The sequence below is a fragment of the Zalophus californianus genome, chromosome 17, assembly GCF_009762305.2.
Source record: "Zalophus californianus isolate mZalCal1 chromosome 17, mZalCal1.pri.v2, whole genome shotgun sequence".
NCBI classification, from domain to species: domain Eukaryota; kingdom Metazoa; phylum Chordata; class Mammalia; order Carnivora; family Otariidae; genus Zalophus; species Zalophus californianus.
This window is the reverse complement of record NC_045611.1, coordinates 48,212,801-48,224,503: the sequence shown is the minus strand read 5'-3', so window position 1 is coordinate 48,224,503 and position 11,703 is coordinate 48,212,801. Positions and strand designations below refer to the sequence as shown.

General features: G+C 59.5%; 2 protein-coding genes across 6 annotated transcripts in view; both read left to right on the top strand.

Moving 5' to 3' along the window:
• The first annotated feature begins 294 nt into the window (after positions 1 to 294).
• On the top strand, positions 295 to 8,809 carry TMEM145 (transmembrane protein 145). Of its 5 annotated transcripts, XM_035725331.1 has the most exons (16): positions 295 to 482; positions 1,259 to 1,333; positions 1,450 to 1,527; positions 1,613 to 1,699; positions 1,795 to 1,896; positions 2,003 to 2,087; positions 2,175 to 2,246; positions 2,363 to 2,431; positions 2,946 to 3,026; positions 3,110 to 3,188; positions 3,334 to 3,427; positions 4,167 to 4,184; positions 5,138 to 5,258; positions 7,307 to 7,513; positions 8,002 to 8,379; positions 8,472 to 8,809. In XM_035725331.1, the coding sequence occupies exons 1-16, from the start codon at positions 360 to 362 to the stop codon at positions 8,801 to 8,803; spliced, it is 2,001 nt and encodes a 666-aa protein (XP_035581224.1). In that variant the 5' UTR covers positions 295 to 359; the 3' UTR covers positions 8,804 to 8,809. The 5 variants fall into 5 exon arrangements, with proteins under 5 accessions (XP_035581224.1, XP_035581225.1, XP_035581226.1 ...); XM_035725332.1 differs by lacking the exon at positions 4,167 to 4,184; XM_035725333.1 differs by having other exon boundaries at positions 8,002 to 8,700.
• Positions 8,810 to 9,348: 539 nt separating this feature from the next.
• Positions 9,349 to 11,703, top strand: part of MEGF8 (multiple EGF like domains 8) — a 58,653-nt gene continuing 56,298 nt past the window's right edge. The window contains 1 exon segment of the mRNA XM_027617427.2: positions 9,349 to 10,177. Within this exon segment, the coding sequence (XP_027473228.2) occupies positions 9,991 to 10,177 (187 nt within the window). The 5' untranslated portion in view covers positions 9,349 to 9,990.

Genomic DNA, 11,703 nt, shown 5'->3' with positions numbered 1-11,703 from the left:
GTCAGGACAGAGCTGGGGTCTATGGTTTGGGGGGTCATCCCGAGTTGGCAGTCTGGAGGAGGCGGCACGGCTTGGGGGAATGGGAGTTCAGTGTAGGACACGGGGAGCCAGAGGTGTCAGGGACACTCTCAGAGGGGAGGACTTAGGCTGGGGCGGGGTGGAGAGGCGTCCTCTCTCACACTGATTGGGAAGGCGGCAGGCCAGGCCATCCCGGAGGAGGGGGCGGGGAGCGCGGCGGCCGGCGGCCCCTTTAATCGGGGGCGCGCGCTGGCCGGCCCGCGCGCTCTCGCCGCCGTCGCCCGGCCGGAGCGGGAGTCGGAGCGGAGCTGGGGCCGGGGCCGGGGCCCGTAGCGGGCGGAATGGAGCCCCCGCGAGCGCCCGCTCTGCGCCTCCTGCTGCTGCCGCCGCTGCTGCTCCTGCTCCTGCCACTGCCCCCCCGCGTCCGGGCCAAGTACGTGCGGGGCAACCTCAGCTCCAAGGAGGTGAGCGCGCTGGGCCCTCCCCTGCCACCCGCCGGGCCCCCTGGGATCCGAGGGAAGGGAGGGAGGAGGGTGCCGCCCCGCCCCCTGCCGCCCTTCCCTGGCGGTCCCTGGGAGCCGCGGGGGGCGGCGGGGGGGAAATGGGGCTGGGGTTATGGGGGTGGGGGGACTGGGTCAGTGTTGAGGCTGAGAGGGGCTGTGGATTCGAGAAGAGACTTGGGGGTTGTAGGAGGGACATTGAGGTCAGAGCTGGGCGGGGAGGAGGGCCCGGTTGGGAGAGTCGGAGTTTGGGGTGGGGGTTGGGCGGGGGGGGGGCGGGGGACGCCGAGGTGGTGCTGAAGGGACAGCACTTTTCACTCCGCGGAGAGTCTTGAGTTCACGCTCCTGCTCAGGGCCCGGAGAGGGCCCCAGCATGAGATGGTCTCTGGGACCCCTCTGGGGGGCATGTGTGTGGATAACCCTGGGGGGTGGCAGTCAGATGGTATCTGGGACTGAACGTGGCCTGGGTGGGTATCTGGCCCTCCAGGATCTTTCTCAGGGCACTTGGAAAAATGGGACAAGTGTTTGAGGGGAGAAGAACCTTGAGGGGGTGTGGGGGGGCTTCTGAGGCAAGAATCCTGGCCCCAAAGCGAAGGGATCACAGAAGAATTTGGGATGTAACCTGGTCCTCTTATGCTTCTTGGGAAACCAGGTACCCAAGGGTAGGGAAGGAAAGTTGGGGGCCCGTGGAGTCGAGGAGAGTTTTCAAAGGACTCAGCAGGACTGGGCCCCTTTTTCAGGACTGGCTGTTCCTGACGAGATTTTGCTTTCTTTCGGATTATGGCCGACTGGACTTCCGTTTCCGATACCCTGAGGTGAGCCTTCCTTAACTAGTCTCTATGCTGAGGCTGGATACTCCCTTGGCCTCCCAAGGCAAGGGCCACCCCAGCTCTCTGCACTCCCCCAAACTTCAAAATCTCTGGGTTTGCAGGCCAAGTGCTGTCAGAACATTCTCCTCTATTTCGACGACCCATCCCAGTGGCCAGCTGTGTACAAGGCAGGGGACAAGGTGAAGGCTGTGAGGAGGGTGTATGGGCGGAGAGGGGGGAAGGTCGAGGCTGGCCAGGGGGTGACCATGGCCCTGCCTTCCCCAGGACTGCCTGGCCAAGGAGTCAGTGATCAGGCCCGAGAACAACCAGGTCATCAACCTCACCACCCAGTACGCCTGGTCGGGCTGTCAGGTATGGGCCCAGTCTGGGGGAGTGGGCAGGTGCTGAAGGCCGAGGGCCTGGGGGCTGCACAGACAGGCTTCAGCCTTCTTCTTGTTTCTCCCCAGGTAGTGTCAGAGGAGGGAACCCGTTACCTGAGCTGCTCCAGCGGCCGAAGCTTCCGCTCCGTGCGCGAAAGGTGGTGGTACATCGCACTCAGCAAGTGTGGGGTAAGGGGCTGGGACGGCCGCCCGGGCCTTCTCCTCCTGGCCTTCCTGCTGATCCCCTGCCTGCCCAGGCCCCCCCTCACCCCTTAGGCCTCCACACTCTCCACAGGGAGATGGGCTGCAGCTGGAGTACGAGATGGTCCTCACCAACGGCAAGTCCTTCTGGACGCGGCATTTCTCGGCTGATGAGTTCGGTGAGCATATGGGGACCCAGAAGCCAGGATCTTTGTGAGGAACCCCCAGCCGGACTGAACCATTTCCTCCTTCCACCAAATCGGCAGGGATCCTGGAGACAGATGTGACTTTCCTCCTCATCTTCATCCTCATCTTCTTCCTCTCCTGTTACTTTGGATGTGAGTCCAGCACATGGTGGTAGTGGTGGGGTTAGGAGTTATGGGGGGCAGGGGTGGGGGAGGTGAGCTACTCTCTCTTCCTGCCGGTGAACCCCCTTCCCCTGCCTACTTTCTAGATTTGCTGAAAGGTCGTCAGTTGCTCCACACAACTTATAAAATGTTCATGGCTGCAGCAGGAGTGGAGGGTGAGGTTTGGAGTAGCTCAACTTTGAGTTCTGTCAGAGGAGGGGCCTAGGGTCCAGACACCTGGGTCTGAGGGAGGAGGGGCTGGGGGCCTGGACCCCTGGGTCTGAGGGAGGAGGGGGCTGGGGCCCTGGACCCCTGGGTCTGAGGGAGGAGGGGGCTGGGGGCCTGGATCCCTGGGTCTGAGGGAGGAGGGGGCTGGGGGCCTGGACCCCTGGGTCTGAGGGAGGAGGGGGCTGGGGGCCTGGACCCCCGGGTCTGAGGGAGGAGGGGCTGGGGAACTGGACCCCCGGGTCTGAGGGAGGAGGGGGCTGTGGGCCTGGACATCTGGGTCCTGGAGAGGAGAGACTGGGGCCTGGACTCCAGAGTCTCCGAAGACATCAGTGGGAAGAAATGGTCTAGAGTCCTGATGGGGATGAAGGAGGAGTTTTGGCCATCTGGATCATAGTGCTAGGGAACCGTGATGCCCCAAAGCCGGTTTCTGTCCTTTCCTCCCTCTGCCCGTTCTCCCCTCAGTCCTGAGCCTCCTGTTTTTCTGCATCTACTGGGGCCAGTATGCCACTGATGGCATTGGCAACGGGAGTCTGAAGATCTTGGGTGAGAACGAAGTGGGCTGGGGAAGGGTGCCCGGGCTCTCTCCGAGCACTGTGTCTGAGACACCCTCTCCTCCCTTCTCACAGCCAAGCTGCTCTTCTCCTCCAGCTTCCTCATCTTCCTGCTGATGCTCATCCTTCTGGGGAAGGGATTCACGGTGACACGGTGCCCAGGCTGGGGCGGGAGGGAGTGCTGGGGGGAGGTGTGGCTGGGCTAGGGAACAGGGCACTCGGGTGGATCTGGGGGGTGGCTGCCCGCTTCTCCCTGACAGCCCCCACCCCTGCTGTCTCCCCTCATGGCCGGCTGCCAGGGGCCGCATCAGCCACTCGGGTTCCGTGAAGTTGTCTGTCTACATGACCCTGTACACCCTTACCCACGTGGTGCTGCTTATCTATGAGGCCGAGGTGAGTGCCACCCGCCACTACCCAGGCCTTGCCTCCCCGCCACCCCTCCCCCAAGGCTTTTGGCCACCTCCTCCACCTGTCTGCCAGCCCTTCTTCACATCGCACTCTTGCTGGCTCGCTCGCTCCCACTCTGCGATTTCTGCCTGCCCATCTGTCTCTCTGAGTGCATGCCTCCCTTCTTCACCATCTCTGAGGAGCCTTCTTCCTCCTCCCTCTGTCTCTCACTGTCTGTCACATTTATGCTCAACGTCATGGCTGAGAGTTCAGGAGTCCCGCAGACCTGGATTCCACCCTGGCTCTCCCACTCCCCAGCTGGCTGACCTTGGGTGATGCCCGCCCCCTTGAAGCCTGTTTCCTCTTCTGGAAAAGTAGGAGGGTTTTACCTATCCCAGTGAGGCTCCCCTAAGGCTTTATATGACCTTGGCTTTGACTTTGGCCAAAAGGTGTCCCTCTTAGCCTCAGTTTCCCCCTCTGTGAAGTGGGGTGATAATAAGACCTAACTCACCGGGTTGAGGCAAATGGAAAAGCTTACGTATGGCAGGTGTCTCGCCCCATGTTGGGCCCCTGGTAGCAAATGTATTCTCTTTCTCTCTGCGCTTCCGTTTCTGTTTTGTGCTCTCCAGCTGCTTCTGTTCTGAGCAAGTATCTCTGCCCCCTGGGTGCTCAGGGGTGGGGTCTGGGGTCCCTGTGTGGAGGGCAGGGGGTCAGAGCTATGACGAACCCTCTCCCTTGCGTCCAGTTCTTTGACCCGGGCCAGGTACTGTACACGTACGAGTCGCCGGCGGGCTATGGGCTCATTGGGCTGCAGGTTGCGGCTTACGTGTGGTTCTGCTACGCCGTGCTCATCTCCTTGCGCCACTTCCCGGAGAAGCAGCCTTTCTATGTGCCCTTCTTTGCTGCCTACACCCTCTGGTGAGACGTGCTGGGCCCCCAGCCTGTCCCTCTCTGCCGGTCCTGGGGCTTCCTGGAAACGGCTATCCCTTTCTCAGGCCCTCCTCAGTCAGGCAGCTGTCCCAGAGTCTGCCATTTACTCACTTTGTGACCTGGAAAAAAGTCATCTTCCCAAATTAAAAAAAGAAAAGAAAAAAAAGGTGCCTCAGGTTGCCTACCCATAAAGAAAGGATTCTCTTGAGCATGCGTCGGGGAATATGTAAGGCACATAGTAAGTGTTCAATAAAAGCTAGTTGTAATTTTTTATCGTTCAACGTAACATAGCAGTACAGTAGGGCCTGACTGCCTGGGTTCAGATCCCAGTTCTAAAGCTTGTAAGCTGTGTGACCTCACGCAAAAATTAACTTCTGTCGGCCTCAGTTTCCTTACCTGTTTAATGGGGATGGAAATTGCACTTGCCTCATAGCGTCATTGTGAGAGTTAATGAGTTTATATACGTGAGATGCAGTAAGTCCTTAATTGTTATTGTCCTATGTTAATTCATTCACCAAACATCTTTTGATTTCCTATCAGGTGCCAGGATTTGGGGTGGGGTGGAACTGAGTTAAATTCAACCTAGTCTTTGCCTTCCAGAATTTCCCAGGCCAGTGGGATTCCTGCCCCCCTTTTAACCTCTGGCTTCTGAAGGTCACACTGGCTTCTCTCCAGTTTGGGACCCACCTGGGCTCCATGTCTGTGTGCATGGCAGGGGAGCTGGGGCCATGGGGTGGGGATGAGGGCAGGGGCAGTGTCTCTACTGACCCAGTACCTCCCCTTCAGGTTCTTTGCAGTTCCTGTGATGGCCCTGATTGCCAACTTCGGGATCCCCAAGTGGGCCCGGGAGAAGATTGTCAATGGCATCCAGCTGGGGATCCATTTGTATGCACATGGCGTGTTCCTGGTGAGGAAGGGCATCCAGGTGGGGGTGGGAGCCTGATGGCAGAGGATACGTGAGGCTGAACCTTCTGTTCTGAGTTCTCCATCCATTTCCTTCACTTCATCCCTTTAGTCATCCAACAGACATTGAGAGCCTGCTGGGTTCCTGCAGGCTGCTCTCCTGTGTCCGCCCCCCCCCCCGCCCACAGCCCACCCTCTTTTATTCCTTGCTCCCATCTTGTCCTGGCCTCTTCCCCAACCCAACCCCCCCCCTTCCCCTTAAATAAACTCTATGCTCAACGTGAGGCTCGAACTCATGACCCTGTGATCAAGAAGCCTCATGCTGTACCATCTGAGCCAGTCGGGCGCCCAATAACCCCACCCTCTTTCTTTCACCCCCTTCCATTCCCATTCCGGACCCTGTGTCCCCAGACTCTCACATTTCTCTTCTCTATCCCCCTGCCTTTCCCAAACCCCTTGGTCACTACTCCACCCTTCCCCAACATGTTCTCCCATCTGCCATCACAGGCCATTGTCCAGGAAGAAGCAGGTGGGGTGGGCCAGGCTGGGGTCCCAGGGGGACCTGGATCTGAATGCTATCAAGAGGCTATCAGCACCAACCTCTTCTTTGCCCTGGTTTATATCCTCTCTGGCCTTCTGGGTGACAGTTCATGTACCTATATGTTCATATATCTCGTTTAATTGTCAGAGCAGCCCCAGGACAGGATGGATAATGGTGGTTGAACCCACTCCACAGAAAGGGGAAGAGGCTAAGGCCCAGATGGGGGAGGTGACCTGCTAGGGCCTCCATGGCCTTTGGTATTAGGGCAGGAGACTTTGAGCCCAGTCCTTCAGCAGACCGTCAGAGAGCGCCAGACCTGGACATAGGCATTGATGAGGGTCCCAGGTCTTGCCTGACCCCAGGGGTCCACAATGTGCTCTGGGTGGGGAATGTACTCAGTCACAGGTGGCCAGGTCCCCCATCTTCCACCCCAGAGCCTGACTTAGTTCCAGACTCACCTTCCCAGCACAGCCCTCCTTGAAACTCTGCAGGAAGTCAGAAAGGGACAGAAAGAGGAGAACTGCTGGGGACCATCACGTGCCAAGCCCTGCGCCGGGGCTTTGCATTTCTACCCTCTCCTCACCTTTCCAAGTCGGCCCTGCAATCCCTTTTCCCCAGTGAGGCTCAGGGAGTTTTATCAACGTGACCCAGATCCCATACTCAGTGAGCTGTGGGGCGAGAGGTGGGGTGCGGGCCCAAACATGGAAATGCAGTGCCCTTTTAGCTGTATTTCACCTTCAGCCAGTTTCTTTCCTAAAAATGCTGTTAGGTGAGCACAGTTCCACCTCTGGCATTCCACAGCTCCTTGTCCCCTGTTGAGCACAACATTAGTGGGGGGGTCATGCTGGGCTCCCATGTGCAGTGCTAGAGTCACACATAGTCCCTGCCCTCATGACCTACCAGACTAACTGGGGACACATCTCTACATTCGACCAATATTTATTGAGTGCTTATGAGGCAGGTACTGTTGTTCTAGCCGGTATTGGGGATTCAGCAGGGAACTGAACAAATTCCTACCTTCATGGTGCTAACATTCTAGAGTCTATCTGGTGTTGTCCAATTGACCTTTCTATGTTTATGAAAATATTCTATACTCTGTGCTGTCCAATACAATAGCTACTATCCACATGTGGTTACTGAGCACTTCAATGTGGCTAGTGTGACTGAAGACAAAAATTTTTATTTACCTTTGATTAATTTAAATGTAAATAGCTCCATATGGTTAGTGGCTGTCATACTGGACAGGGAAGGATGCTGACACTTAACCAATCTGCGATAAGTCAGTGATCAGGGCTCTGATGGAGGAAGGATCGCAGAGTGGTCAACGGAAGAAAAAGGTGGGAGCTCAGGGCACAGTGAGAGCCCAGAGTAGGTGCCTAATCCAGGCTGGAGGGCCGCAGGGAATCGTGGGGGATGTCAAGTGAAGGGGGATCCTTAGGACCCCATGTTTATGGAGACGGCCTGAGGCCTGGAAAGCGCTTCTCCAACCAGCACCTGGCCTCTCGCCCCAGATCATGACACGCCCTTCGGCGGCCAACAAGAACTTCCCGTACCACGTGCGCACGTCGCAGATCGCCTCGGCCGGGGCCCCAGGCCCCGGAGGGAGCCAATCCACGGACAAGGCCTTCCCGCAGCACGTCTATGGGAACGTGACGTTCATCAGCGACTCGGTGCCCAACTTCACGGAGCTCTTCTCCATCCCCCCGCCCGCCTCCTCCGTAAGCCCCGCGCCCCCGGCGCACGAGGAGCTGCTGGCGCCGCCCCTGGAGTACTTGACCCCGCTCCCGGCCCCGCCGCCGCCCCCCTCTCCCAGGCACCTGAGCCCACCCCCCGCCTTTCGCACGCCCCGAGCCCCAACACCGCGCCGCGACCTACCCCCGGCGCCCGCGCCCACCCTGCCCGATTGGGTCCTGGCGCTGTTGCGCACGCCCCCGCAGACGCCACGCGCCGTGCCCCCGCCACCAGCCTTCCGCGGCTCTCCACCCACTCCCCGGCCGCCGCCGGAGTTCGCCCCGCGCGCTCCGACGCCGCCCCTTGAGTACCTGGCCCCGCTGCCCAGGCGCCCGGCCACCCGGTCCTTCCCTGATTGACACCTGCGCCCGCACCTCGGGAGGGGGGCTCCTTTGCGGGGAGGGGGACGGGCCTTCGGGGCCGCATCTGCCCCCCGTGGGTCCCGGATGGCCTCTGACCCTGACCCCCCTCCCAGGCCGGGAAGCAGGTGGAGGAGACGGCGGTGGCGTTGGCGGTGGCCCCGAGGGGCCGCGTGGTGACCATGGCCGAGCCGGGCGCGGCCTCCCCGCCCCTTCCCGCTCGGTTCCCCAAGGCGGCCGACCCGAGCTGGGATGGCCCGACGCCGCCCTATCAGCCGCTCGTGCCCCAGACGGCGGCGCCGCACACCGGCTTCACCGAATACTTCAGCATGCACACGGCCGGGGGCACAGCACCCCCGGTCTGAGCACCCTTGCCCACCCCGCCCCATGGGCCGCGCGCCGGGCCCCGGCCGGGCTCCGGATCCCCGCTCTATCCCGGCCCCAGGGCTCTGCCATTCCAGGCCTTCCCGACCCTCCCCACCCCGCGCGCCCAGGTAGGGGTGCGTACAGTCCCGCTCCGCCCCCTTCCCCCGACTTTTGTGCCAAACGGTCCCGCGGGAGCCGCTCTCCCCGTCCCCTCCCTCAGCCCCTGCCCCGAGCGGCGCCGGATTCTGGGCTCCCGCTGTTCCGAGACCTACGGCCCCCTGGTCCCCTCCGAGACCTCTGATCCTGCCGGACCCCGGAACACCAGTGACGATCGCCGGGACCCTGCCCGTGACTCTCCAGGACTCCGCGACCCCGAGCCATTGCTCCTGGGACGGATATTGTGAATCCGGTCTCGACTCTGAAACCTTCCCTTGGATCTCTGTGACCTCGGACCCGAGCTCTGCCCACCCCATCTCCATCCGGGGGCCCTCCCTCAGGTCCCCGGCGGAAAGACTTTTTTCCCTTCTTGCCAAAATAAAGCGGATTCGTTGAGTTTTTATCTAGAAAATGGCCTCTTTACATCTTGATGGTGCTCAGAGGCGGGGCGGAGCATGAACCATTCCAGGCTCTGGACCTCAGTGTGTCCATCTGTGAAATGGCATTTTGGGAGGGGCCTGCAATAACCTGGCCTTCATACTGGCCCGGAATCTGGGGGCACCGAACATCTAAATCATCCACCAGAACCCTCTTACTGCACCGCTCCTTTATTTTTTACCGTCTCTTCTTCAGTCAGGGCTAGAGGCGCCCTCCAGTGGCACAAACTTTGCTCAACCACCTGTACCCCGAGTCTGCGTTACGATTTTAGCACTGCGCATGTGTAGTTCTCTCTTCCCAAGTCAAGAAGGTCACTGCTGCGCACGCGTCTGGGAACAAATGGGCGGGGAAGTTTCCGGAAGTCTCCCTCCGTGCAGGGGTGGGGTTGGATGCTCCGCAGTCCTCCCAGGGCCGCTCTGACCAGCGGCTCTGCGACTTCTCGCCTCCTCTCCATCTTTCCTCCCACAGCGGCCGCTCGGCCCCCGCCCCCTCGTCCTCCCGGCGGGTCTTCCCAGGCCGCTCTGGCCCGAGCGTCCCCTCGTCTCACTGATCTGGCCCATCCGGCTCCGGAGGGAGGCGCGGGTGGGTGAGCAAGGGAGTGCGTCTATGGGGTCCAGGCCCGAGCCCCTGAAGACGGGCTCCGCCCCCGACACCCGCTCGCGCCCCGCCCCCGGCTGGAGGGGGTCTCTCTCGGATCTTCTGGGCCTGGCCCGGCAGGACCCGCACCCTCTATGGAGGCCCCCGCCGGGCTGTAGAGCCCTTCGCCCCCTGGGGACCCACCCGTATATAAGGTCCGTTTTGGCCTGCAGCGGCCCGCCTTTGTAACTGCTGGACATCGTCTATGGGGTCAGCTAGCCTATGGGGGCCCGTAACTGTAAGGGACTCCCACGGTCCCTAGGGGTCGGCCTCGTCCATAACGACCCCATTTACGGGTTCTTCCATGGGTCTATAGGACCTACTCCGCGGCTTCCAGAGCCGGTCTACAGCGGCGGTTCCCTTCGTGGGGTCTGCAACTCCTGGACCTCCCTGGTCTACAAGGCCATGTCCCGTCTATAGAGGTCACATTTGCAGGGCCTCACGCCGCGTGGAGTGTCCTCTCCCGGTCTTTAAGACTTGTCCCGTCTGTAAGAGTGCGGGAGGCGGCGATGGCCCTGGGCCTGGCTCTGGCCGTGGCGCTGGCTCTATCTTTGGCCCTGCTGGGGCCTCTGATACCTGGGGCCCAGGCAGGGGACTGCAAGGGGCAGCGGCAAGTGCTGCGGGAGGCGCCAGGCTTCGTGACGGATGGTGCGGGCAACTACAGCGTCAATGGCAATTGCGAGTGGCTCATCGAGGGTGAGTGGGGCCGCGTGGGTCACACACCCACCCATTCGCTAATTCATTCATTTGTGCACTCATTAATCCCACTCACCGCATTCCCACACCCCGGTTCTGGTCCAGGCCCTTTGCTCTGAAATGCAGCCAACCTGGGCCCTGTCCTGGAAGTCCTTGAAGTCTGGTGGGGGAGTTGCACCCAGGCCCAGATGGACAATTACAAGCCAAGAGCATCAATGAGAGATACTCTGAATGATTGTTAGCAACTCAGGCTCTGAGCCCAACCACTTGCTTCAAATTTGGGTTCCACTTCTCACTAGCTTTGTGAATTTGGGCAGGCAGCTTCCTTTCTCTGAGGTCCAGCTCCCTCCCCTCCCAAGTAGGGTTCATACTAGTATTGACCTCATAGGGTCGTTGGAATTCAATGAGAACACCATTTAACATGCCTGGCACATAGTATGTACACAGTAAATGGTATTAGGATTATACTGTTGTTATTTTTATTATTTACTTATTTATTTTTAAAGATTTTATTTATTTATTTGACAGAGAGCGAGAGCAGGAACACAAGCAGGGGGAGTGGGAGAGGGAGAAACAGGCTTCCCGCGGAACAGAGAGTCCGATGCGGGGCTCGATCCCAGGAGCCTGGGATCATGACCCGAGCCGAAGGCAGACACTTAACGACTGAGCCACCAACAGGTGCCCCTGTGGTTATTTTTAAAGTAATTCAATAAAGGCATTTTTTTCAGTCATTCATGTGCCAGACATTATATTTGCTATTGAGACATAACAGAGACCAAGGCAGCCCCAGCAATCCGTGATGACTTGGGGCTTAGAATCCGGTGGGGAAGACAAACACATGAATAGAGAGTGACAACCTAGAGTGGGTGGGACTGTGATGGAGGAACCCCAGGGGCCTGTGGGAGCCAGAGGAAGTACCTGACCTGGGGGTTAGGGGAAGACAGAGGGCTTCCTGGGGGAGGAGATGTCTGAGCTGAGACCCAGAGGACCAATAGCAATTAACCGGGAGGAAGAGTAAGAGCATTCCGGAGGGAACAGCCTATGCAAAGGCCACATTCTTACCCTTGTGGGCTCCTAGTCTAGTGGGGGAAGCAAACCCACCCCCAAGGAGTGGGAAGCCCAGAAGACGTCTGATTTAGCCTGGCCTGGAGCTAAGACCAAAGGCATGTGAAAGAGGGAACAGGAGGGCCCCCCCCCAGGCCAGGAGAATAGCCCATGCAGAGGCCTGGCAGCAGGAGGGATGATGCTTTTGAGGACACAGAATACAAGAAGACAAACAGTGAACCAGAGGGTGGAGGACTGATTTTGACCTGTGTCCTGAGGGCACCAGGGAGGTGGAAGAGAAGTCCCAAGGCCGTGGCTGGAGAAGTCCAGGAAGGCTTCTCTGTAGCGGATGTAGGAGCTGGTGTCCAAGGAGTGGTAGGAGTCCCCCAGAGGAGGTTCTGGGCAAAGGCCAGAGGCTTGATGTCCCAGATCAGGCATGGTCTCCCTTTATAGGCTGCAGACCTTGGTCTTTATCCGAGGAC